Source organism: Juglans microcarpa x Juglans regia, chromosome 6D (assembly GCF_004785595.1).
Source record: "Juglans microcarpa x Juglans regia isolate MS1-56 chromosome 6D, Jm3101_v1.0, whole genome shotgun sequence".
NCBI lineage: Eukaryota > Viridiplantae > Streptophyta > Magnoliopsida > Fagales > Juglandaceae > Juglans > Juglans microcarpa x Juglans regia.
In genome coordinates, this window is record NC_054604.1 from 28,462,087 (window position 1) to 28,489,630 (window position 27,544).

A 27,544-nucleotide genomic window follows, 5' to 3' on the forward strand; every position below is an offset into this window, starting at 1 on the left:
TTTTTCTCTTATCAAATATATAGTGTATGAATGATGAATAGAAAAATTCAATTAGCTTAAAATAATAAAACTAAAAAAACTCTTCAACAAAAACTAAAAAATATTAAAAATAAATTAAAAATATTAAAAATAAATGAGGTATATAATATGAATAGCAAAACTCAATCCCGGCCCTCAGATATCGTCAAAGTCTCAAATCCACGTACTCCCCCCCGCCACAGAAAGTGTCGACAAATCTTTAAAAAAAAAATCACTTTCTTTGGCGTATTGTCCGTCCACGATGGCATAAAAGGGCCAAAAACCGTGTGCTCCTCCGCCTCTATTTCCGACGACGAAATCAAAACCGACGGCCCAGCTGGCCATAGCCACCATGCAGAGAAATTGATTGATAATACCCAACCTGGCTGCCCCCCCCCCTCTTCTCTCTCTCTCTCTCTCTCTCTCTCTATATATATATATATATAAGCCGTTCCGTATCTTTCTTGTTCATCCAGAAGATGTGTAGGTCGACGGACTATCACCGATACCTATCTTACGGTCGAGATTGCCGCCTGAGAATCAGAGCATTCTTCGTCCAGTTTTCCGGTCTGAATGCCCGGATACCGTTTCCGGAATCGGTCACTCTCCTCTACCTACCACGAATCAACGAGAACGCGCTCGATGTCGACGGGGCAAGTATTAGACCGGGCTCACCAGCGTTTGTTACTCTGCACCGGGTCGTGACAGCGAAGACGAAGGAGGGGGAGGCAGTGTTCGGGAGCAGAGAGCGGGTTCGGGCCAGCGAAGGGGTGCGGTTCGAGGTGTACCTGAGGGAGGAGAAAGTATTGAAGGGGATTTTTAGAAAAGACGGGGACGACGAGTGGAAACTGGAGTGTAAGTGCGCAGTGGAGGTCGGCGAGGTTGAGGTTTCGGAGGCGGAAGTTTGCGTGGAGGTGGAGGGTCACGTGATGATGAGTGAGAGGGTGGAGATGGTGGTGAGGAGGAGGAAGAATAAAAGAAGGGGTTGTGGATGGTTGGAGGAGATTCCGGAAGAGAGAGAGGAGGAGGAGGATACCACTCATGAATCGGACGGGTGCTGGTGTTCTTGTGGGGAAGAGGAGATCAGTGGATGGGACGGTGGAGAAGTAGGGGAGAAGTGGGACGAAGAAGATAGTAAGGTGGCGGGGATGGAGATGGAAATGGAAGGAGTGAGATGGGCCGTTGATGTGGGGATATGGGCCATGTGTTTGGGGGTTGGCTTCTTGGTTTCTAAAGCTTCAGCGAGGAGATTGAGAAACAGGAAAATATTATGAGGCTTTCGTTTACCCAATTTTGAAAAGCTTTACTATGAATTTTTGGTTTTGATCAATTCTTTCTCTTTCTTGTTTTTAGTCCGCTTGCCATTCTGATCGGATGGGTAAGATTTTTTCAATTCGGTTCTAACTCGAATCATCCTCGGAATCTGGTACTTTAGGCTTGGTCCGATCCGTTCGAGCCTTTGCCTTGGGTCAACAGCGAGCCTTTACCTTAGGTCAACCTTTCGGGCTCCTCGCAAGGTTGCTAGATGTTGAGCTGATATTAGATAAATTTTTTATAAATAATAATGAAGTAAGATGAAAGAATAAGTTTTATCAAATCTATCTAAAATGAATTTAGATAAATTTATATATTAAGATGAATTTATATATATTTATATAAAAGTAATTATAAAACATCTATTATTTTACTATTTGCCTATAATCTTATAATAAAATAATATATTTTTAAATGTATATTTTAATTTTGATTTTGATTTGATGTATTTAAATGATAAAAAAGTATTTTTTTTTATTAATAAGTTCTAAATGAATGGTAGATAGGTTGTTATTGTATCATTCTTTTTATAAAAAGTTAAAAAAAAATTGTGATGTCGTTTATAAAAATATTTTGAATTGAGTGATGTTTAGTAATTTAGGAGTTGTGTGTTTGAATATTAGGTTAGGCTTAAATTTAAACTTAACTCAAAATATCTCAGCTGTTTTCATATTCCAAACACAGTCATAAATAGTGAATTGAGTTGAATTAATATAAGATAAGATGAAAATTAAATAAATATTGTTATAATATAATTTATTTTTATTATTTTTATTTTGAAATTTAAAAAAGTTGAATTGTTTATTATATTTTGTTTCAAAATTTGGAAAAATTTTAATAATTTAATAATTTGATAAAATGAGTTAAGATGAATGGATAATATTTTTTAATCCAAACAAGGCCTAGTCGATTAATAACCTAAGCATGTATTTTAATTAAAAAATTCATACTTTATCCCATCTATGTAGTTAAATGATTTAGATGGTTTCCTATCAATATATCTTTTTTGTTACAAGAGAACAATCTCACTCTAAATTTTTAGGAATTGATTGAAGTAGTAAAAGTCTTGGACTTGAGGATATGTTTTCTCACATCTAAGGTTTTAATCCTCTTAACCGTAAATAATCTCTAGAGATTATTAGAACGATAGATTTTTACAATTGCAAGAAATACCTTATAATGAGTTCGTGCAGCCCGAAATTAGTTAGAATGATGTTCTCGAATACCCGATGCTAAAAAAACAAAAAAACAAAATGATTCTCACTCTAATATTAAAGTAATACTACTTACAACATCACCTGCGTAGCATTTATGTAATATTATTAACGTAGCCATCATGTATTAATTGTAAAAATAAATTGAAGTTTATCAAGTCATAACCTTTAATATGAGAAGTAGTACTAGGTAAAGTGAGATGTACGACATCATTTTATGTCACTATGTAAAATAATTATTTATAAGTTAAATACTGATCTTCATATTAATAACTGTGAATGAAAATATTTAAAATGAAAATATATTATTTTATTTATAATTCTTTTTATGAATCAAATATATTTTTTTCTAAGATATATCTAGCACTTCCATTCCATGAATCCTATGCAGAGTGCAAATAGGTCTGGAAACTAAGATGAGATGAAAATTTTAAAAATAATAATAAGATGGTTTATGAATAGTAATAAAATAGTTATGAGTTATGCTTGGATAGTGAGTAGAGATGAGATAGAAGTTAAAAGTTGAATAAAATATTATTAGAATATTAGTTTTTAATATTATTTTTATTTTAAGATTTGAAAAAATTGAATTATTTATTATCTTTTAGATGAGAGTTTGAAAAATTTGTAATGATTAGATGAGTTGAGTTATGCCTCATTTGGTTACACATATGAGATAAAACGAGATGAAAGTTAAAAGTTAAATAAAATATAATTTTTTAATATAATTTTTGTTTTAGGATTTGAAAAAGTTTGAATTACTTTTTATTTTTTGTTTTAAAAATTAGAAAAATTGTAATGATTAGTTTGAAAGTATTTATATTTGAGTGATATTTAAGAAGAAAATAAGGTAAAGTGAGATGAGATAGAATGAGATGAGACAAAGAAGAGTAATGCTAGATATTATCGTAGAGTGTACAAACGTCGTGCAATCTTATTAAAAAAAAGTAGGATTCATTATTAAAAATCAAATTTTTTTTTCATGCAAATATCGTATTTATTCATTTTTTTTAAAAACAAATTTGCAACACTTGCATCCCATGCTCCAAATATCATTTATCAACAAAAAATATTTCCAAATATCACACTCTATCTAGTAAGAGGAATTTTATATATGAGTTACTATTTACTTTCATACTACATATCTATAAGTTTTTTTTAATAGGATATGAGAATATTTTTTAAAAAATGTGAGGTATGTAATAGTAAATAGTGAATAATTTGAAAAAATTTTTATCTAGTAATGACGTAATATGGTTGATCCATTTATCTAAAATAGTGGTAGCAATTCTTCGAGTGTGCTCGGAAAACGAGATCCCAGTCGTCCATTATGACGATGTACCCACGTGTCAACATCCAAAACACCCAGCTAGACTCCGACACGTCAGCAACCACACCTCTCTCGCGCTTGCTGCCTCACTCTCTCCCATCCGAAGCAGCAGTCCAATCTCTGTCCATCTTTATAGTATATACCTTTTCATGGCGGTCAACGACTCGATATTCCAACACACTCCGTGAATACTGAATTACTGAATCCAGATAGCTGTGGAGAGCGGCTTTCGATCTGTTTAGGCGGGTTCACGAGCTGTATTTTAGGGACATGGGGAAGACGGGAGGTAATCAGAGGACATACTCGACGAATCCCGGTGACTACAAGCTTCTGGAAGAGGTAGGGTACGGTGCGACCGCCACGGTCTACAGAGCAATCTATCTTCCTCTCAATGAAGTCGTGGCTGTCAAGTGCTTGGATCTCGATCGCTGCAATAGCAATCTGGTTAACTTCTTCGTTCACTTTCTCATAGTTTGCTCGGTTTTTCCCTTTTGGAATATTTCTTTACCGTTTGGTTTCATTAGTTTCCAGTGAATTTGGTTTTATATGAGATCTTGCTTAGTTACTGCGATTTGGTTTTATTTGTGAAGTTGAAGCTTGGAGGTGACGTGGATTTTTTTTAGATGAAAATAGCGAGCGATTGAGGTTTGAGGAAATATTATTACTCTTTATTGAAATGGCTCATTTGAATTTACTGTTCGTCTGCTTAGAATTCATCGAGAGCAATTTTTTTTAGAGTATTTATGCCTCAGACCCTGGGTTGGTTTAATTAGGCGGGGGTATTGAGTAAGCTAATAATCTTGTTTTCAGCCTAGAAGCTGTTCTTTTGGCCCTTGAGTCGAGTTATTCGTTTTTTTTTCTCTTTTTGTTTTTCTCTTGAATCTTGATTGTATCCTGGTGCGTGCACGATCCATGATGTGTGCACGGAGTGTAAAAGGAAGATTACACTATAAAATAGAAAAGATTATTCGGTTTGGCAGGAAAACCTACGGATTGCTAATATTTTCAAGGCTTTTTTTTTTTTTTTTTTTTTTTTGGGTTTTGGGTAGAAAAATAGCACATCTTTTTTGTGTTATGATGTTATCAAGGACGAAAGTGCATTTAAAATTGTTCTCGAAATGATAGTAGTAGGATACTTGGCTTGTCGCTTTTGTATCATGCTCACCCACTGAGCCCTCAAAAGTAATATCTACTTTTAATTTTCCACTTATGTGTGCTTTTAAGAACTTCATCAATGCATGCCTGATGTGATTTTTTTGGATGTTGAGATTGGATACTTTTATAGAAAGAAATTGGATCTGTGAACATTGTTAGAGATCTGTCTACGTAGTTTAGTGGTGGAATGAATTTTGGGAAGATTGTATTGTAGGATTTGGGTTACTTTTTTGCCTTGTAGTTTGAGTATGGGTCCCCAAGGTTTAGTTCTATTTCTGGAAATTGCTGAGAGTTTTCCAATGGTCTTGAGACCAAAAGACATCTCTTAGCTCTATTAACAAGGTGATTTTATGGGTCCATTTTCATATGGGCGCCTGTGTTGTGTTTGGCTGTCCAGGAGAAAATTAATAAAGGTCTAGATAGGTTGGATGAATATTTCAGAAAATTGAAAATTGTGCCTGTAGCAAATTCTTGACAGTGCCTGGTTGTGTTTCAAAATGTGTTTTGATGAGATATTTGGTGGCTACATGCTAGGGAAAGTAAGGGCTTTTATGAGGTTTCACCTTGATGCAACGACTCGTCTAGAGTGAATTTCCTAGGGCTGGCAATTCATGTTGCCGTGTCAAGTTTGGCTCATGTCAAGTTGGATTCAGCTTGCATGAGTCAACCCTAACCCTACCCATTTAATTAAAGGGGCCAAATCCCAAACCTAATCTGCTAATTTCATGTCGAGCCGTGGATAATGACAAAAATTGTTAGTTCTTGATGTCATAGAATGGGTTTGGGTCGTGTCAAATTGAGTTAGATCATATATGAGTCAATATAACCCAATTGATTTAATTAATGGATTAAATTCCTCAACCCTTACTGTTATTTTTGTGTCAGGTCGTAGGTCGTGTAAAAAATTCTTGGACCTAGAATTTGTTGAACTGGGTGGTCATTTTTTTTTAAAAAAAAAATGTTACATGAAACAACCTCTAAATGTCAGGGTAGGGGGAGAAGCTTTTGGTTGTTCAGGGGCTGTGTAAGAACTCTTAAAACAATTGCAAACATTCCATTTATTCATTTCTAATAATCTCCAGCAGTACAAATATAAATGCATTTGTTGCCTTTATTCATTTCTAATAGTCCATTTATTCATTCCCTGTCTTATTGTTCTCTCTGACGTTTATAATTTTATTTGGTTGCCTTTTTGTGTAACTTTAAATTGTTTGTCTATTTGGTTCCTTTTTCGGTCAATTACTTGTTCTTCTAAATGGTGTTTTACTTGCTATCGATTTTATTGTTTTGCAGGATGATATACGTAGGGAGGCTCAAACGATGAGTTTGATAGACCATCAAAATGTTGTTAGAGCATATTGTTCATTTGTTGTTGAACAGAACCTTTGGGTGGTCATGCCATTCATGGCAGAAGGTTCTTGTTTGCACCTCATGAAGATAGCTTATCCAGATGGGTTTGAAGAAGCTGCCATTGGTTCTATACTGAAGGAAACTTTGAAGGCTTTGGAGTACCTACATCGACAAGGACATATTCATAGGGATGTGAAGGTCCGTGAATCTGGAACTTCAACATTATCTCATCATATAGTTTGTTTTTGTTCTTTTGTTTTAAAGATATGCCGGGAGGGTTTCAAGGGAGTTTATTTTGATATTTGTGTTTACAGGCTGGAAACATATTACTTGATGACAATGGGGTGGTAAAGCTTGCTGACTTTGGTGTTTCAGCTTGCATGTTTGATACCGGTGATAGACGGCGTTCGCGAAATACTTTTGTAGGGACTCCATGCTGGTAAGACATTGTGTCAATAGGCTTACTCGTTTTTTTAATATCTTATTGATAGGTAATTGATATTTTTAATATTTCTTGGTTTATGATTGTATCTTATGCTAATTTTCACTATCCATTTGTTTTATATTTCGACTTATCTTTTCTTTCTAGGATGGCACCAGAGGTATTGCAGCCAGGAAGTGGATATAACTCCAAGTGAGTTTCATTCCATCTTGTAACTTCATAGAAACATTGAGGGACTTTGAGGGGTTGGGGTTGGAGTTTGTACATTTATGGTGTCACTACTGTTGATTACAGCGCCAAATTGAACTCGATTTGAGCACTGGAACTTATAGCATGAGGAAATATACTTTGCACCGTCCAATTACTAGTAGTTTTACACTTTGTACCCCAAACTACCAAAACTGACATGTATACCCTATGCCCTCCAATTACCAGCACTTGAAAAATAGTATGCTCATCCAATTCTGGCTTTTAAGGTAGATGAAAAATAGGTGACATGGCACGTCTTGACAATTGAATCTTAAAAGGAGGGAGCAAACTGTTTTTTATTATAGCACTTAATGATTGTCAATTATGGAATATATGATCATGCCTATTCTTATGATCAATAAAATCTTGTTTACCGATAAAAAAATGATTGTCATTATTTAATATATTTGACACTACCTACTTATATGTTTAAAAGCTGCTATGGTAGTTTGGGCATGCCCTTTTCTAGGTCATTTGCACTTGGCCAAGAATAGGATTTGTGTTTGGCATGGGACATGAGGCAGGCTTCCATTATGTGTAACCCCAGTAATAGATAGTTCTTTAAACTACATTTCTTCTTCTGCGCCTACTTTTATTGAACAGAAGCAGATCACCTTCTTATGATAGCTGTCCAAGTGTCTTCTTTGCATAAAGTGAAATTAGAAAATGTCTTTAACACTTGGTTGTTTGTTTTATCACTCTTGTACAGGGCTGATATTTGGTCATTTGGGATAACGGCACTTGAGTTGGCTCATGGTCATGCACCATTTTCAAAATATCCTCCAATGAAGGTAATGCATTTTAACAGTTCAATAAGACATTATACACAGATCAGGCATGAGCTTGAGAAGGCTTCCTTGGAAGTGCTTTCGTAAAACACCTCAAATACAACTGACCTATTCTTGTTCTGATAGGTTCTCCTGATGACCATACAGAATGCCCCTCCGGGACTTGATTATGATCGTGATAAACGGTTCTCTAAGGTACTGATGTTCTTTCTGGCTAAAGTAGAAAAATAAATATGTGCTTTGCACTTAGGTAGTTGCTATCTTTAAATCTCTTCCTATTATAGAATGATATTCTAATTGGAGGATTTCCAGTTGTGATCAGTCGTTTAAAGAAATGGTTGCAATGTGTCTGGTGAAAGATCAGACAAAGAGACCGACGGCAGATAAATTATTGAAACACTCCTTCTTCAAGAATGTGAAGCCTCCAGAACTTTCTGTGAAGAAATTATTTGCTGACCTGCCACCCCTCTGGAGTCGTGTAAAAGCACTCCAGGTTAGCCACTATACTGCTGTGATGCAGCTTTCACGCTTTGACATTCTCTGGTACGCTTATCTGATGGATGTCTTCAAATTTGGCAGCTTAAAGATGCAGCACAACTAGCTCTAAAGAAAATGCCTTCAGCTGAACAAGAGGCAATATCACAGGTCATAAGAATACTTTAGTTAGTTTTCTTTCATAATATGTCCATTTGTGAAACATCAATGAACATGATCCAGTAATTATCAGTGACAAGTGCCTCCCATTTTGAAGAATATTCATGCTGCCTTATTATTGTTAATCTGAAATTACAATCTTGTTCCTTAATCTGGAGTTTCCCAGACCATCCCTTCCATCCTAAATTCTCAATCAATGAGAAGCCGTTACATATGAAGAAAGCACCCTTTCTTTCCTTGATTTGTGAGACCCCTAGTCCACAGAAAACATTATGTTCCTGGTAAGTGATAGAATTTTATTTTATTTTTTAAAGGAGTAACAATAATTTAACAAAGAATAACGCCTGTATTAGAGGGTAGGGTTTTCAAAGGAGAGATTTGCTGTGGTTGATGTATGTTAGAACCTCGTTCTCTTATTGTGAATTTGCTCTTTCATCCTGCTTAGATCTGTTTTGTTACAATTTCTGCCAGCTGCTAATAATGATATAATCAACAATATAGGTATCTTTTTTCTTTTTCTTTCTTGGTGGAGTTTGTCATTCATATACCAGAGACTTAATCTCTATTATGTCATGAGTTATTCCCTCTAACTAGAATTAATATAAATAAGTTGGGAAAATGTTACTTTTCAATATAGACAAGTTTCTAAGATCTTACATTCAGCTGTCGGAGATATCTGAACTTTCTAATTTATGCATGTGTCCTTTGATTATTTCTTATCTTTAGTTGTTATTTCTTGTTTAACCCACCAGAGTGAGTACCAACGAGGAGTTAGTGCTTGGAACTTTGATATTGAGGATTTAAAAGTGCAAGCATCACTGGTAAGAAACAGGTTTTTAGTATTTATCAATTATCATGATATTGAATATTGATATGGTATCTTCCCGGTGGTCGTTGTTTGTTAGATATATTTGCCAGCTACCTTAAGTAATTTTTTTATTAGGTGCAAGATGATGATATGCCAGAGATGAGCGAAGAAGATGAAGGCGTAAAGTCTTTGGTCGGTGAGAAGGTATTAGTTTTTAAAATCATATAGTGCATATCATTCTGATTTTGAATTTGGGTGAGTTCTTTTGAAAGTTTGGATCCTAGTGAACTTTTGGTTTCTCGTCTTTCACTGGCAGTATTCACCTGATTGCCAATCCAGTTTGGCGAAATTGAATTTAAACAACAAATTAGTGCAACCTGAGTGCGGGGAACAAACTAGTGGTGAAGAATTACCACAGGTTGACTGCTTGAATAGAAAGGGAAAGAATCTGGAAAGTGATTTACTGGAATCTGGATGCCAAGAGAAAGTTGGTTGGAAGAAAGATGTTTCAAGCCCTGAGGCATCGTCCTCTATGACAGAAAAGGAAATGTTACAGGCCAAGACTAAAGCTCAAATGTTGAAAATTCGTCATACTCAGAGTGGCCCACTCATGCCTGGTGCTGTGCTTGGTCATTCATTATCAGAGAGGGGACAAAGCTCTGAAAGGTTTGTAAGGTCCAGTGCGATGTATTCCATGAAGACAAATTAACCTCTGTTTCTTTGTTTGCTGTATGCTTTAGTCATTTTGGATGTTTTCTTTTCTTTTTCTGTGGATAAGTGGCTCATGGTCAATTAATTACTAGGAATGAGAATGAAATTCAACAATGTACTGAGAAAGCTTACCGTGAAGTACGGCGGGCACCAAACTTTAGTGGTCCTTTGATGCTTCCAAACCGAGCTTCGGCAAACAGTTTATCAGCTCCAATAAAGCCTACTGGAGGTAATTAAGTTATTCAATGTGCACTAAAGATCTTTATTGTTGTCATCAATGTTGCTATTGCTATTAATATTGATATAATACAGGCTTAAAGATTAAATGGCACTAATTGTTTTTCTCTTAATAGGGTTTAGAGAATCTTTAGATGACAAGTCAAAGGCTAATCTGGTGCAAATTAAAGGACGATTTTCAGTAACATCAGAGAATTTAGATCTTGTAAAGGTAAGGTTTATAATGATGACATTTTGCGTCTCTCCCCTTTACCCCCCCCCCCCCCCCCCTTCTCTCTCTCATGAGTGTCGCTAACTTGAATGTGTGTGCTAGGATATTCCATTAAGTACTCCACGTCGGTCCTCTCAGGTAGGTGGCCAATTTTGATTTAAAAATTTTGTTCAACTAACTAATTTGCTTTTTTACTTACTTGGTGTTCTGTTCGTTGGTTTTAGGGATCTCCACTTAGAAAGTCGGCTAGTGTTGGTGAATGGATTTTTGAATCCAAACAGATGGTTTGTATATTGACCTACTGCTCCAACATAGTTCAAGTTTTTATTAAACAGTTATTTTGTTTATCACCACCATGATCTTGTTGGTACAGCCTCTTAAAATCTCTATGAATATGGTAGATTCTCAAAAGAAGACAATGTTTGATGGCCGCGTTTCTCTGTCCTAATTTATGACTTATTTTCCTTTGGAGAGTCCCAAAACAATCCACTTGCCAAAAGTGAAGTATGTGCTAAAAAATTGTCTTAAACTACCCTCATCTATATACATATATATATATATATATATATGTATATATATATATATTTCTCGTCTTAAAAAAAAATCATCAAATTCGTTTTTTACTTCTGATAAAGAGTGACGAATATTTTGGAATTTTTTGAACTTTTCTCCATTTCATTAATGGTTTTCAGATTTTTTTTTTGTTCTAAGCAGTTTTTCAGATTTCTCGCATGGTTTAGTTACTGAATTATTATTTCCATATATTTACACACACACGGGGCCACATAAGTATGATTTTGTCATTTGAAATGTTCACGTTCTATACATCACATTTTTTTATAGGTAAAAAAAATCAATTTTTGTATAGCAAATTATGTTGCCAAATTAATTCTAGCTTCCAAGCAGCAAACATTTTGGAAGATTAAACCCCATATTATGTCAGTTTGATAGTGTTTGTTTCCTCTTTAAATTAGTACATTGTGATATTCTGTGTTCTCAGCCTGTTAATCAGTCCCCAAATGACTTTAGCAACGGCAATTTACCTGCATCACTTCTCATGCCGCACCTTCAGAATCTATTTCAGCAGACTGCAATTCAACAGGTGAAAAAAGCAATCTTAGAATGAGTTTACGATTTTTGGTTTGATTTTGACAATGAAAATTTTATTTTCCTTGATGAACTTAAAATCTCTTATCAACAAATTTTTCATAAAAAAATTTTACTTGTATACCAGGAGCTTATTATGAACTTGTTGAATAGTTTGCAACCACCTGAGGTAGCAGATGGTGAGTATGATACTTCATACAGTTGAATGTGCTTATATTGGAAAACGAGGTATCAAACAAGTTTGTGAGGAACTCCAATTTTTTTTTTATCAGCTTCTCAAAATGGAAAATTGCCCCCACTGCCTCGCGGTTCAGAGAATAATGTAATTGTGAGTTTTCCTGTCTAGTCGGAGACTTTCCTGAAATCATTTTCATTTTATAAAAGGATCATTGGAATTTGCAGAGAATGTGGTTATCATGACCGTAATAAGCTCTTAGCTTTTAATAGCTTTGGAAGTTTGTAGACTTAAAAATTATTGGTACAGGCTATTTGATTAGATTTCACACGTTGTACTTCAATTGCGCCTTCTACAATTTTTAAGGAAATTCCTTTTACTTGTAAAAAATGTGTAGGGTTCACTTTTTAGTTTTGGACACAGGAAAAATAAACGTGTAGGTTCTCAGACTAACTTCACCAAATTGAAGATCCCTGATAATTGATTTTTTAAATATGTTCAGATAAGAGATGTTGATTATTGTAAATATATTTATGTAATCGATTAATGTTATTGAGAGCAATGGGAGTTTTCCTAATGAAGAGCTTCCATGAGTTCTCTCCAAGCAATTTAGCATGAAAATCAAACTAACCAAAATTATTGCATGAGGATCCCTTGGCCAAGGTTGAAATTGAGATGAAAGCAAGTAAGTGGATCAAAGCTGGCACTTTCTATTATTTCATCGTGTGTTGGCAGACATGATTCCATCAAATGTAGAGCATGTAATCAGATCTGGATTTTGTTTTTTCCAGTTATTTAGCCCGTAAGAAGTAATAAGAAATAATTATTTCTTACGGGAATAATTGGAAAAAAGCTTTAAGAAATAATTTGTTATGTGAGGCAGAACAAAACCAATTGCGGGCACTGAGGGCACTCTTACTTTGCTTTGAAGCGGGGGGTTGAAAGTGAACCTTGAAAAATCAGAATTGGTGCCAGTTGGTAATGTTCGTAATATCAGACAACTGGCTAACACTCTAGGATGTAAGGTGGCTGCCCTACCTATGAGTTACCTAGGCTTACCGTTGGAGGTTGCCTTAAGGACTGCAACAATATGGAATACAGTGATCGAGAAGATCGAACGTAGATTGGCTGGTTGGAAGAGACTGTACTTGTCGAAATGGGGTAGGATCACTTTAATAAAAAGTACTCGCTCTAATCTACCAACGTATTTTTTAACTCTATTCCCAATTCCAGTAAGTGTAGCGACTTGGATTGAGAAACTTTATAGGGAATTCCTTTGGGGTGGCATGGGGGATGACTTTAAATTTCATCTTGTAAAATGGAATAAGGTATGTTCCCCACTTCTCGTGGGAGGGCGGGGTATTCGAAACCTAAAGATTTTCAACGGGGCATTACTTTGGAAATGGTTGTGGCGATATAACATGGAACCGGAAGCTCTATGGAAGTCGATAATTGATTATAAATATGGAAGTTGGGGGGGGGGGGGGGGGGGTTTGGTGTAGTAGAGGTAAATGGGCCTCACGGAATGGGGACTTGGAAGCATATTAGTCGAGGATGGGAGGTGTTTTTTCGTCACACTAGACTTGTGTTGGGAGATGGTTTTAGAATAAAATTCTGGAGCAACATATGGTGTGGAAATAATACACTAAAAGATTTATTCCCCTTAATATTTAGGATTGCATGTGAGAAAGAAGCTTCAGTGGCTGATTTTATGGTGATAGCTAGAGATTAAGTACAGTGGAACATCGTCTTAGTAGGGCGGCTCAAGACTGGGAAGTTGGTAGCTTTGAGGAGTTCTTCCGACTTTTATATTCCGTGAAACCGAGCATCTAAGGAAATGAGAAGTTGTGGTGGGTACCGGCTGGTAAAGGCACATTCTCAATTCAATCATTCTATAAGTCTCTCACGCAGGTGCAGAACACTCAGTTTCCATGGAAGAGGATCTGGCGGAATAAGGCGCCTCCCAAAGCAACTTTCTTTGCATGGACAATTTTACTGGGAAAGATCTTGACGATGGATAATCTGAGAAGACGTGGGGTGATCATAATAGATTGGTGCTGCATGTGCAAAAAGAGTGGTGAAATTGTGGATCATCTTTTACTGCATTGTGACGTTGCTAGTGTCAACGGACAGCTTTGCTGTCCACACTTCTTTCCTTATTTTAGCCCACAATTGTTTCCTTATTTCTCCATTCATTATTCTGTACAGTTAGCATACATTATTTGACAGATTATAGTTTATATGTATAGGGCTAGAATCATGCGGGAACTTATTTGCTTTCCATGTATAGCATTCTTGTAAAGTCTATATATATAATATACAGAACTCAAGGCCATTCAATTTCGGCCATTCTCACGAACTTGACATGGTTTCAAGAGCCGTCGACTAAAAACTCAAGCATCTTTTGAATTTTTTTTCTCTTATCTCGGCTTTGGTGTCTCTGTGCAGTTTCAACGTGCACTTCTTCTTCTCAGTGGCTTCTGTGCTAGTTCCGACGTGAACCTTCTCTGTTTCGGTGGTCTCTGTGTTGTTTTTGGGTGTCTCCGACGTCATCTTCTCTGTCTTTCGGTGCAAGTCTATTCTCTGGGTCGTTTTTTTTCTGTGCAACTCTTTCGGTGGTCTCTCGTTTCTGTTTCGGTGGTCTCTATTGGTTGTCTATAGACACGGTGGCCGTCGGTGTAGTCTTTCCTGGTCTTTTTCGGCATCTCTGTGGCTGAGTGGCTCTTGGAATAGTCCTATGTGGCTGTTAGCAGGTGTTGTGCGACGCATCTTGCAGGTTTTGGTTCTTCGGTCTCACGTTTGTTTGTTGCTTACAATTTTTTTTTGGTGCTCTTGCTTCTCGGAACCATTAATATTGGGTGCTATTTGCTTCTCGGCTTTGGTTCTTGTTTGGTTATTTTGGCCTTTTAGTTATTTTTTGGCTTTTGTCTCGGCTTTCATTTATTTACCATGGATTCTGCACCCGTGTGCGTCAAGTTTACGAGCAAAAATTACTCTACTTGGGCTTTTTAATTTGAACTTTTCCTCAAGGGAAAAGATCTTTGGGGCCATATTGATGGCACAGATTGTGCACCTAATCCTGATAAATCCAAGGATCTAGTCTCTTCTCCTTCATGGGCTGTGCTTGATGCTAGGATTATGTCTTGGCTTCTTTGCTCGGTCGAGCCACATATTGTCACCAACTTGCGGCTTCATCGCACCGCACAATCCATGTGGACTTACTTAAAGAGGGTTTATCATCAAGATAATGCTGCTCGTCGTTTTCAGTTAGAGCATGTGATTGCCACATTTCAACATGACACTCTTTCCATCCAAGATTACTATTCAGGTTTTCTGACACTTTGGAATGAATATGCTGATCTGGTTACTACGTATGTTTTTGATGCCGCTCTTTCCATTATTCAGAAACTTCACGAGACCAGTCGTCGTGATCAGTTTCTTATGAAACTACGTCCTGAATTTGAATTTGTTCGTTCCTCCCTGCTGAATCGCTCTCCTGTTCCCTCTCGATGTGTGTTTTGGCGAGTTACTTCGCGAAGAAGAACGTCTTAATACTCAAGCTACTATGGAGCATTCCCATGGTAGTTCAGGATCGACCACTGTGGCTTATGCTGCCCAAAGACGAGGACCACCTATGAATTCTAAAAACTTGCAGTGCTTCTGTTGCAAGGAATATGGACATATTGCTGCCAATTGTCCTAAGAAATACTGCTCTTATTGCAAGAAGGGTCACATTATCAAAGAATGTCGCATCCGCCCCTAGAATCGTCAGGCCAAGGTATTTCAGACTTCTGTTATTGTACCCCTGCAGCTCTTGGCTCTCCTTCCGATGATTCCTCAGTTCCTGCACCTCCTGCTACGAATTACTGCACACCCGACATGGTGCAACAGATGCTGATTTCAGCTTTATCAGCAATGGGGTTCCAAGGTAACACTTCTACTAAACTTTGGTACATGGACTCGGGTGCCTCTAATCATATGACGAATACTCCCACTGCTCTATGTCATGTTCGGCCCTACGCTGGTCAATCTGCTATTTAGACTGCAAATGGCAATTCTTTGCCAATCGCAGTTGTCAGAGATGTCTCTTCTAAGTTCACTAATGTGTTTCTTGCTCCTCAGCTTTCCACGAATCTTATTTCAGTTGGTCAATTAGTTGATAACAATTGTGCTGTTAATTTTCTGGTGATGATTGTGTTGTGCAGGACCAGGTAACGGGGGAGCCGATCGCGAAAGGACCTAAAGTGGGGCGCTTGTTTCCACTATTTTTGCTTGTTCCAGCTTTTTCTTCAGTTTCTTCTATTAAGTCTTTTGCTTGTAATAATGTTTCAGATCTTAGTATGGTGTGGCATGGCCATTTAGGCCATCCCAATACTCGGATATTATCTCATGTATTGAACTCTGGTTTACTTGGTAATAAAGATCGTTCTTCTTTATCTCTTGAGTGTGCTTCTTGCAAACTTGGTAAAAGCAAAACCCTTCCCTTCCCTTTGCATGCTAGTAGAGCATCGCATTGCTTTGATCTTATCCATAGTGATGTTTGGCGACCTTCCCCAGTTAATTCACATGAGAAATTTAAATACTATGTGACTTTCATTGATGATCATAGTAGCTTTACTTGGGTCTACTTTCTTCGCTCCAAATCTGAGGTCTTTCGTACTTTCACTGAGTTTTCAGTGTATGTTGACAATCAATTTTCTGCTTCTATTAAGACATTACGCACAGATTCTGGTGGTGAATATTTGTCTACTAAGTTTCAGGCATTCTTGGCTTCTAAGGGTATTATTCATCAACGTTCATGTCCCTCTACTCCTCAACAAAATGGAGTAGCCGAACGAAAAAATCGTCATCTCCTAGATGTGGTACGTACTCTCTTGTTAGAATCTTCTGTTCCATCCATGTTTTGGGTAGAGGCTCTGAAAACTGCTACTCACTTGATTAATCGTTTACCTTCTCAAGTCCTAAATATGGAGTCTCCTTATTTCCGCCTATTTGCTAAGCAACCTAGTTATGATAACCTCCTTATCTTTGGTTGTGTATGTTTTGTTCATTTACCTCCTCATAAGCGACATAAATTATCTGCTCAATCTGTCTTATGTGCTTTCTTGGGATATAATGTGTCAAAAGGGATTTGTTTGCTACGATCCTACATTACATCGTACACGCATTTCTAGGAATGTTATTTTCTTTGAAGATCAACATTTCTTTCCTGTGTCCTCAGTGCCCTCTTCTTCTACTGTGGTTCTTCCCTCCTTTGAGCAACAGTTCTCGGATCTTCATCCAGTCAGATTTCGCTTTAAACCATGTATTGTGTATACGAGACGCTCCCGCCCACAGTCTCTTCCAGTGGCTCACCCAATATCTGATCCTACCACGCTCCAGATTCAGTCAGTTGCAGCACTTCCAGCGCCTTTGGTACGTCTCTCTCCTCAAGTGTCTGTACCCCCGGATAGGTATGGATTTCCCTCTTCCAGTTCTGGCAATTCTATTTCAGCTCTCACTACTGCATTGTCCAATTTTGATATTCCCACATGCTACTCACACACTGCCAAGCATGATTGTTGGCGACAAGCTATGCAGGAAGAAATTGCCGCTCTAGAGGTCAATTACACTTGGGACATTGAGCCATGTCCTCCCACTATTGTTCCTTTGGGTTGCAAATGGGTTTACTCAGTCAAGGTCCGATCTGATGGATACAAAGCTCGACTTGTTGCACTTGGGAATAATCAGGAATATGGCGTCAATTATGAAGAGACATCTGCTCTTGTGGCTAAAATGACTACTGTTTGTACGATTTTAGCTCTTGCTGCTTCCAGTGATTGGCCACTACATCAGATGGATGTCAAAAATGCTTTTCTTCGGGGGATCTTAAAGAGTGTATTTATATGAAGCCACCCCCGGGATTGTTTCCCTCTCCGATTTCACATGTGTGTAAGCTTCGTCGTTCTCTTTATGGTCTCAAACAGGCTTCGAGGGCTTGGTTTGATAAATTCCGCACCACTTTATTACAATTTTCAAGCAGAGCAAGTATGACACTTCCTTGTTTCTTCGGAAATCAGACATGGGTATTGTTATTCTTTTGGTTTAATGATATTGTGATCATTGGTTCTGATTCTGCTTTACTTGGCCAGCTCAAGACTCATCTCTCATAGTCCTTTCATATAAAAGATCTTGGGTCTCTCACATATTTTCTTGGTCTTGAGGTCCATCGTAGTCCTTCTTCTGGTATTTCCCTCAATCAACATAAGTATGCTAGTGACTTGGTGGCTACAACTGGCCTACAAGAGGCTACTTCTGTTGATACTCCCATGGAATTAAATGTAAAGCTTTGCAAAGAGGAGGGTGACTTACTTGCTGATCCCAGTTTATACTGAAAGTTGGTGGGTAGCCTTGTTTATCTCACCATTACTAGACTGGACATTTATTTTGCTATACAGCAAGTCAGCCAGTTTCTTCAAACTCCACGTCATCTTCATTTGGCTACTGTCTGTAGGATCATACGCTATGTTCACGACACTTCTGCCCATGGCTTATTCTTCCCTGCAAGCAATTCTACTCGCCTTGCTGCTTATAATGATACTGATTGGGCTGGTTGTGCAGATACCCGTTGCTCCATCACTGGTTGGTGTGTGTTCTTAGGTGATGCATTGATCTCCTGGAAGAGTAAGAAGCAAGACAGAGTCTCTAAGTCATCTACGGAATCTGAGTACCGGGCGATGTCTCTTGCTTGTTCTGAAATAATTTGGCTTCGAGGTTTGCTTGCTGAGAGATGTTGCTGAAACCGATCCTACACCTCTACATGCCGATAATACAAGTGCTATTCAGATCACGGCCAATCCTGTCTATCATGAGCGCACAAAGCATATTGAAGTGGACTGTCACTCTATTCGTGAAGCCTTTGAAGCTCGTGTTATCACTCTTCCACATATTTCCACTGAACTACAAATTGCTGATATCTTCACCCAAGGCTCTCACTCATCATCGACATTGCTTCCTAAGTAGCAAATTGATGCTTGTTGATCAACTTGCATCAATTTGAGGGGGGCTGTCAACAGACAGCTTTGCTGTCCACACTTCTTTCCTTATTTTAGCCCACAATTGTTTCCTTATTTCTCCATTCATTATTCTGTACAGTTAGCATACATTATTTGACTGATTATAGTTTACATGTATATGGCTAGAATCATGCAGGAACTTATTTGCTTTCCATGTATAGCATTCTTGTAAAGTCTATATATATAATATACAGAACTCAAGGCCATTCAATTTCGGCCATTCTCACGAACTTGACAGCTAGGGTGCTATGGGTTGAGGTGTTCAACAGGTTAGAGTTAGCTTGGGTTATGCCCGCCACAATGGAGGCGCTCTTGGCTTGTTGGACAAATCTAGGAGGTATTCTAGAAATCAAAGCTGTGGAAGATGGTTCCTATTTGTATTCTATGGTGCTTATGGCAGAAGCGAAATGACAGGATGTTCGAAGACAAGGAGAGATCTTTTGAGGATCTTAAATCTTTTTTTATTAGAATGTTATTCATATGGGCCATAGCTATAGATTTTAATGGTTTAGACCTGACTGAATTTCTTGTTTCCTCTTCTTCATCCTAGATAGGTTTTTTCCTCTTGTATACCATCTTATGTACTTTGGGCTAATGCCTATTCTATTAATACAATCATTTACTTATAAAAAAAAAGAAAAAAATTATATAGCCTATTCAATCACTTTAAGATAATAGATTTGATGACGTGGTATGCATGGTATTAGGTGCCAAAATTTATCAATGTGAAGGCAGAGGTGGGGACAAGGCCCATGAGAGCACCTTTATGGAACCTTGTTTCCTAACTTATCAATTCTAGAGAAAAATCCTGTGTTTTATGAATAACTACTTTTTTTTCTTTGCTTGTCACCTGAAAACAGTTTGACTTGCCTGTCGTGATTAATGGTTTGCTGGGTATTCTTGTCATTTTTCTCTGTATCTGTTCGACAGATTGAACTAGCTGCTTCTGAGAGGGAGCGTTTACTACTTATCAAGATCTCAGAGCTTCAAGCTAGGTTGGTCATCATGTGTACTTCTGATGCGTTTTTCTTTCTTTGTTTTCCTTTTGTGCATGGTTGTTTCTCTTATTCTCTCTCCTCCCCCCGGCAGGATGATCAATTTGAATGATGAGCTGACAGCTGAAAAGTTGAAATATACCCAAGTGAGTAGCTCAAGGGTGTTTATATTTAGTCCTTTCTGTTTCGAGTTACCTGTCTCCGTGTCTTAGGGCTGGGCCTAACAAGGAGTTGTTTAAACATGACAACTCTGAAAACTGGTTGGTTTTAGTTGAAGTGATTTGGCTGTTGACATAGGATTACCATTAGATTAACATAAACCGTAGATATGTTCCTCTCAGCCTTGCTCCATGTGCCACATCTTATTTTTGTTATTTTACCCATTGATAAATACAAAGAGGGTGAGATTGTTGTTGTGTATGTAGGAATAAATTATCAAAGTAATTTTAAGCTTACGTTGATGATTTTATTGCTCAACAGTTGCAATGGCAGCTAAATGCTGCGTCCCGTCAGGAAGAAAATGGGGACAAGAGGGAAGGGGATGCCTGAAACTCAGATATTGTGGTCAGTGTAAGGTAAAATAATCATGTACATCCAGGCAAGATATCTGAGATGCACATCATATGCAGAAAGTGTTTTCCTACAAATTCTTTATCAGTGCCAAAACGGGACTGTTCTGGCTGTCGACAGCGATAGATATGAGCCGAAGTGTGGCAATGCATGTGTCTGGATCACTTTCACCACTGTGTTTAATAAGTTTCTTTAGAGATCTCAGCCACCAAAGATGATGAGCAACAGCTCAAGTCGTTCAGTCAGTTGCTCTCATACAAAGATAAATGAGCTCCTCACGCAATGCCATGTTAATTGTAGCTTGCGAAATTGGCAGCTGATTCTTTTTCTTTTTCATTTGTGCCCTTATAGTTATGGGTGTTAATTTATAATTGACAGTTTTTGTGGTTATAATGCTCAATTGTAATAATAAATTTTTTTATTGTGTAAAATATGACTTATGAGCTTGTAAATTTGGCGATAAATATATTTTTACTTTTTTTTTGGGTCTCCTGGGAATTTTGACTTCGTTACACACACACACAAATATGTGTATTACGGCCAAATAAATTACATTGCTTAAGGTAAGAGAAAAATGGTACTAAATAATTAGTTTGGTCCCGTAATTATTCTCGTTGGAGGCGAATGTTGGAGATTCATTGGTTGGATTGTTTTGAAACATCTATTGCATGTGAATCTCGCAAGAAGATGCAAACTAGGTATGACTATTTTGAGGCATAGTCGATGGATTCTAATCTTCAATCCGGCATAGTTAGATAAGGATAGATGGATAAATTTTGATAAAAGAGAGCATTGATGTAGTCTCAAAAGAGTGGAGACAAAAAGTGACAGATAAACAAGTTTGGAGGAGGGGAAGAGCCCTCGCCCGTTCAGTCATCGTGTATAGCTTATGCCTTGTTTATAAAGAGAAAATATATTCGTAACTGTAAATTGTGTAATCACTGCGTAATTATTTTAAAAAAATGAATAAAATATAAAATTCACATGAAAAAAATTAATTTTTAATAGTGAATCTTACTATTTTTTAAAGCGATTACGTGGCGTTTACATATTTCATGGTTATATGTAGAAGGAAAATTTTAAACACCATACTATCATATCACTTTTATCCCATTAAGTAAGATGTGACACATTTATCACTATTAAATGATCATTTATTACATGCTTCTTTAATAGTGATGAATGTACCACATACGAATTAATATAATTAAAATAGGATAAGAGAGTAGTATAGAGCATTACTCGGTTACAAATGGGCATAAATTGGTCTGACTCGGCACATTACAATGGCTCCGCAGGCATTTGTCTGTTTCCATCTTCTCCTCCGATCTCTTTGCTTGGTTGCCCGACCTTTGCTACTGTATAGACACAACTTAACATTCTACTATGCGTAGGTCTGACTCGGCACATTAAAATATAAAAAAAAAATTAAAAAAAAAAAAGACAAAATACTTCAACACTCTCGATACAAAATCTCTGTGGCTTCTGTCATGGCGTAGCAGCGTGACAGCGTCCAACAAAAATATGTAGAAATGAGTTTATTGTTTGAAAAGATTTTGATAAAATAAATGATAGCTTTTATAGTTGATTTCGTCTTCTTCAATACCATCAATTGATGTATTATAATTAAACTAATTTTTTTTTATTTAAATAGTTAACTTATAAAAGAATTTAAAATATATCATTAAAGTGAAAGAATATTTTACTCATCATCCTTATATTATATACTAAATATACTTTTTTTTTCTCTTAACAGATATGTGGCGTAGAGATAATATGTAGAATAATCCAATGAGTTTAGCATGAATAAAATCAAAAGAAATAAAAATAAAAATAATATGTGATATGTAAGATGATGAGTAGCAAAACTCGTAAAGTAAATATGATAAAATTTAAGATGGAAAAGAACAATACTATTTAAGTAGAATAAAATAAAAAATTAGTAATTGTTGTTACAAGAGAAAATAGGTTGAATAGTAATTTTCTTCACAACAATAAAAATTGTTGTATATTTAAATCAAAACTACAAGGAAAATATCGATTTTTTATTTATTAAATTCTTTATGTTTTTTATTCATCCATTATAATTCCCAATTTAACGTTTCTTAAGAGAAGAAGTTGAGGGGGAAAGTAGAACTGTAGAAGACGCCATCAACGGTTCAAGACTCCAAGTCATGCTCGCACTGACCAGAGGGTTTAGCCATGGGCTTTTTACCATCCACAGGCACCTTACTCGTCATCTCATGGCCACCAACGCTCCCCTGAAGCGCGTCGGCACTCACAACGGGAGCTTCCACTGCGACGAGGCCCTCGGTTGCTTCATGATTCGCCTCACCGATAAGTTCTGCAACGCCGAAATCGTCCGCACCCGCGACATCCAGGTTCATTCCCCGAAATGGTTTCCTGCTTGGTTACCTAGAGATAACGACGGAAATAGACAAGTAAATGGAAAGAATACGGCTGTTTTTTGAATTGGTTGTTCTTAGGATTCTAATGAACTTTTATTAGTTTAATGGGTTCTCCTGCGTAGCCCAAGTCCGGATTTTCTTGGTTAGAGAGAAAACGGTTGAAAAATAAGACGATATAGAAAGAGAAGCTGGAATATTTTTGTAGGAGCCTCTTGTTTGAATCTGCTGTTCTTATGATTTTCGCATTTTTCGTTATCTCAAGGGGTACTCAGTACGTATAAGTGGACCATTGTTTAGCTCAGAATCAAAATGCTCTATCTTGTTACTGAGGAATTTTAGTTCGAAGGTTTCCAAGGAATAATTGGGTTCAATCGGTTAACGCAGAATTAGAAGTTTTGGTTTTAAGGATAATCTCTGACGGAGGTTTGGTTTTAGTGGGATCTGAATGGAGATGTTTTTCATTTCTCTATGTGAATTTAATTTTTCTTTTTTCAATCGTTTTGAGGGTTGTAGGTGCTGGAGGGTCTCGATGCCGTTCTTGATGTTGGGGGTGTGTATGATCCAATTCAAAATCGGTATGATCATCACCAGAAAGGGTTTGATGAGGTTTTTGGGCACGGATCTTTTACCAAGCTCAGTAGTGCTGGTCTTGTCTACAAGGTAATCCTCTGTTCAAGTGCACATTGGTAGTTTATATGTGGGAGATGGAAGTTTGGAAGTATCTACACGGTTTGTGTTAGTTTTATTTGACCTGATTTGGTTTAATTTCTTTTCGCCATTTTTTTTGTTAGAATCCAATTTGCATTTCTTTTACGTTGTTGGCATCTAGCATTTTGGAAAGGAAATAATAGCCAAGGAACTTCAAGTTGATGAAGGGCACCCGGATGTGCATCGGTTATTTTTGGCTGTATACAAGAGCTTCATGGAGGTACTAATTTATATATATTGGGATGGCTGTGCACCTATGGGATAGGATTATTTTCAGCGAAGTTTTGTTACTTCCTGTATTTTGAATGAAGATGTTCATTTAATGCGATGTTGAATATCTTCAAAAAGAAAGGTGACTGATTTCAGATTTATTGCGTGCAGACAGCTTCAGATGTGTAGATTCTTCTTGTTCGTAACTGGTGGCGAATGAAGTGTCCATTAAGTTTTTATATATTCTTGCAGGCAATCGATGCTATTGATTTGGGATCAATCAGTTTGATACGGAGAAAACTCCAAGATACTTGAATAATTCAAACTTGTCTTCAAGAGTTGGAAGATTCAATTTGGATTGGATAGACCCTGATCAATCACCTGAGAAGGAGAATGAGGCCTTTCAATAAGCTATGTCTCTGGCTGGCCATGAGTTTTTAGATGTGAGGTTTTTATAACGTTACTGGTTAAGCTTCAATTTTGTTCTTTTATTCGTTAAATTATTTACTTTACCATACACCTGCAAAAGCATAGAGATTAAAATGGGCCATAGTTATTGAATTTTTTCTTTGATGTGTTTACACTTTTAATTTGACAGCCCTCTCCTACTCTCAGAGTGTTAGGTGTCATGCAAAATCATGGTTGCCAGCGAGGTCAATTGTAGTGGAGTGTCTTTTAGCAAGACAGGATATTGATCCTTCTGGAGAAATTATGGTTTTGACTAGATCCTGTCCTGTAAGTTGGCAATGCTTGTCTTTCTCCTTGCCTACACAATGTTGTTAGTCTAAAGCTGCTTCATACCCATATTCTATTCGATCTGCAGCATGTTTCATCCGTTTGATCTGTCATATGCCACATACTGTTTTTTTCCTCTCTGTTTTATGTTAATTTATATAATTTGTTGTTTTCTGTGTCTTTTTTATCCGGTAATGGGTAGAGAAGTTTAATAGCTACTACATTTGGATTGCCCTTAATTTTTCTTAAATAAAGCATGTTGCTTAGGATATGAGCTTCCATGTTATGGCAAACAATGGTCTCTACATTACTACATCAATTACATACTTTATGTTCATAATCTCTAATCTGGTTTTATGTGCTACAGTGATTTTTCTTGAATAAAAGCATGCTGCTAAGAATATAAATTACTCTATTATGTCAAACAATAACATATGCATCAATCATCATGTTCAGAAGACTTTAATGTGATTTTTTGCCTTGCAGTGGAAGCTTCACTTGTTCGAGCTTGAGGAAGAGATGAAGATTGACCCTCTCATCAAATATGTTGTCTATCAGGTAGTTATACCTATCTTGTGAAATTTTTATGCTTTTTTTGGTTTCCTGCAGACAGATAGATGGCTTTGTTCACAGGTAGGTTTGTTAGGATGATATTTTTCCTATCATTTTTTTCAGAAATGCTATTCATCATTCTCTCATCATCTTATTATGTAGCATCAAATGATTGGAGAAGTATCTGTTACTTTTCAGTTATCTACCAATCATTTGATATCATATTAGGGGATGATGAAAAGATGATGGTTAAAATGATGATAAATGATATTTTCCCTTTTTTTCCATATCAAGTTCAGAGATTCTGTCCTTATAAAGAGGCAAGTAGTTTTTCTCTAGCATGGTAATTTTTAGTGTATTTTTTTTCTTCTAAACGTAAAGCCTGGAGCGCTTGGAGTTAGAGAGAGAGAGAGAGAGAGAGAGAGAGAGAGAGAGAGAGAGAGTTTGGGGAATTTGTTTGCGTAATGGTGTTCTGCCTCTTTTTTTTGCACGTGACTACTTTCTGAGTCTCCTGGTTACAAATATCTTTAAAATGAAGGTTGCTATAATACGTGTCAGGCATACCCTATTGAAAGTGATGTTAGTTTTGAGTAGTGCAACGGTCCCAGCGGGGCACTTTTCTGTTGTTTTTCTCAGATTACTCTCTCCCTACCATCAGTAAGGATATCAAATAAATGTCACTATCTTTTGAACATCTTGTTTAGCAAGTTCATTTTATTCCAGTTTACCGACCTAAATTTTATGTTTTTCCGAGGAGACTTCTGAATGTGTATATATTGCAACACAATCTCCAGGATGACAGGAACAAAACTTGGAGAGTGCAGGCAGTAGCCGTGTCCCCTGATAGGTTTGAGAGCAGAAAGCCTCTTCCTTCTCAATGGCGAGGACTAACGGATGATGAACTCTCGAGGAAGGTGGGTATTCCTGGCTGTGTTTTTGTCCATATGAGTGGGTTTATTGGTGGGAATCGAAGTTATGAGGGTGCTCTGGCCATGGCAAAAGCTGCTTTGAAGCTCTAACTGAAGAAAAGTGTTCTAAGTCAGTGATTTTGTTAGTTCGGATTCTGAGAGATTTTTGGCATTTCTGCGGGATCTACCTATTATTTTTTACTCTTTCCATTTTATGTGCCTTGGGCAGCAATTTTGTAGTCCCAACTCCAAGTGGTTTCTCAGAGCTTGTTTTGGGATGCATTTGGAAGATTTTAGCGTTTGGTTAATAACTTTTATCCATTTCCGATTTCAGCATATATAAATAGCTGTGTTTTCTTACATAAAAACCAACGCAGGCCAGTGTTCATCAGCTTGGAATGACCAAAAAATCAAATGCAGAATACCTTAACACAATAATCGAATAGCCAACAATAAATGATAAATTGATCTCAAGGGCAAGCCCATAACATAACCGGTGGGCCGGATTGAAAACTCATTTCAATTAATCTCATCTTTTCATTACAATTCTTTTAAATTTTCATACAAAATATAATAAATAATTCAACTTTTTCAAATTCTAAAATAATAATAATATTAAAAATAATATTCTAATAATATTTTATTCAACTCATCTAGAATCATCTCTGAATCCAAACAGAACAAGTTATTAAGAGTTATATTGCCTCTTTTATACTTAAGCTTCGTTTGGTAAGTAAACTCATCTCAACTCATCATTATAATTTTTTCAAATCCCAACATAAAATATAATAAATAATTTAACTTTTTCAAATCTCAAAATAATAATAATATTAAAAAATAATATTCTAACAATATTTTATCAACTCAACTCAATTCAACTCAACATTCAAGCGTAGCCTTAGAAGAAAAATTATAGACATAAATCCTACATTTCTATACACCACTTAAAAATATGTAATTTTACTATTTGAACCTCATATTTTCTTGAGCATTAGTATTCTATGTATATGCATATGCAGAATCATATATTTTGCATATTCATTTTGCCATTCAAGCAAAACTTTCAAATTGGCTTATGCATATTTGAGACAAAATAATTATTAATTTTTTTCTAAAATCAAATTTTTTATATATATTTTGCGATTAGCATTCACTACATACATTTGACATTAATAATAAAAATGTAAAAAATATAATAAAATGAAAAAATATATATAATATATTATAATAATAAAATGAATTTGCAGGTGAAGATTTGTTGTGTTGTTGAATAAGGGAGAAGAGGAAATGATTGTGAGAATGAGAATGAGAGGAAAAAAATAATATTTAAAATATGTTTTGTAGAGTGAATAGTAACTCTTCAAATTTAGATAAATATTATTTATAACTAGCTAAATATTTAGATATATATATATCTTCTATATATATAAGTGGCTATTTAACGGAGCCTAACGGAAATTCTTGTTTTCCGTTAGTGCTCTGTTAAATCATCGTTGGTGCTCAGCTGATTCCACTGATTCAGCTTGCAGAGCAACACCTGACAGCTGATTCAACCTGCAGAGCAACAGCTGATTCCTGTTTATGCATTTGAAAGAGACTTGTCATTAACAGTGCAGAAAAAGTACACAGGAAAACATAAA

At 36.5% G+C, this 27,544-nt stretch overlaps 2 protein-coding genes and 1 pseudogene across 4 annotated transcripts; all 3 read left to right on the forward strand.

The window, feature by feature from the left end:
* Positions 1–497: 497 nt before the first annotated feature.
* LOC121234738 lies at positions 498–1,422 on the forward strand. The gene has a single exon (XM_041130816.1). It carries the CDS (start codon positions 498–500, stop codon positions 1,290–1,292), a length of 795 nt encoding a protein of 264 aa, XP_040986750.1. The 3' UTR covers positions 1,293–1,422.
* Positions 1,423–3,954: 2,532 nt separating this feature from the next.
* On the forward strand, positions 3,955–20,867 carry LOC121234734 (serine/threonine-protein kinase BLUS1-like). Of its 3 annotated transcripts, none has more exons than XM_041130810.1 (21): positions 3,955–4,320; positions 6,325–6,579; positions 6,696–6,820; positions 6,971–7,015; positions 7,782–7,863; positions 7,987–8,055; positions 8,183–8,353; positions 8,440–8,505; positions 9,267–9,335; positions 9,458–9,526; positions 9,639–9,997; positions 10,126–10,262; positions 10,387–10,481; positions 10,584–10,619; positions 10,706–10,765; positions 11,482–11,583; positions 11,716–11,767; positions 11,861–11,916; positions 19,749–19,813; positions 19,908–19,959; positions 20,294–20,867. In XM_041130810.1, the coding sequence occupies exons 1-21, from the start codon at positions 4,147–4,149 to the stop codon at positions 20,360–20,362; spliced, it is 2,208 nt and encodes a 735-aa protein (XP_040986744.1). In that variant the 5' UTR covers positions 3,955–4,146; the 3' UTR covers positions 20,363–20,867. The 3 variants fall into 3 exon arrangements, with proteins under 3 accessions (XP_040986744.1, XP_040986746.1, XP_040986745.1); XM_041130811.1 differs by having other exon boundaries at positions 3,956–4,320; positions 9,639–9,988; XM_041130812.1 differs by lacking the exons at positions 10,584–10,619; positions 10,706–10,765.
* A 1,633-nt stretch (positions 20,868–22,500) lies between these two features.
* Positions 22,501–26,215, forward strand: LOC121234736 (annotated as a pseudogene).
* Positions 26,216–27,544: the final 1,329 nt, after the last annotated feature.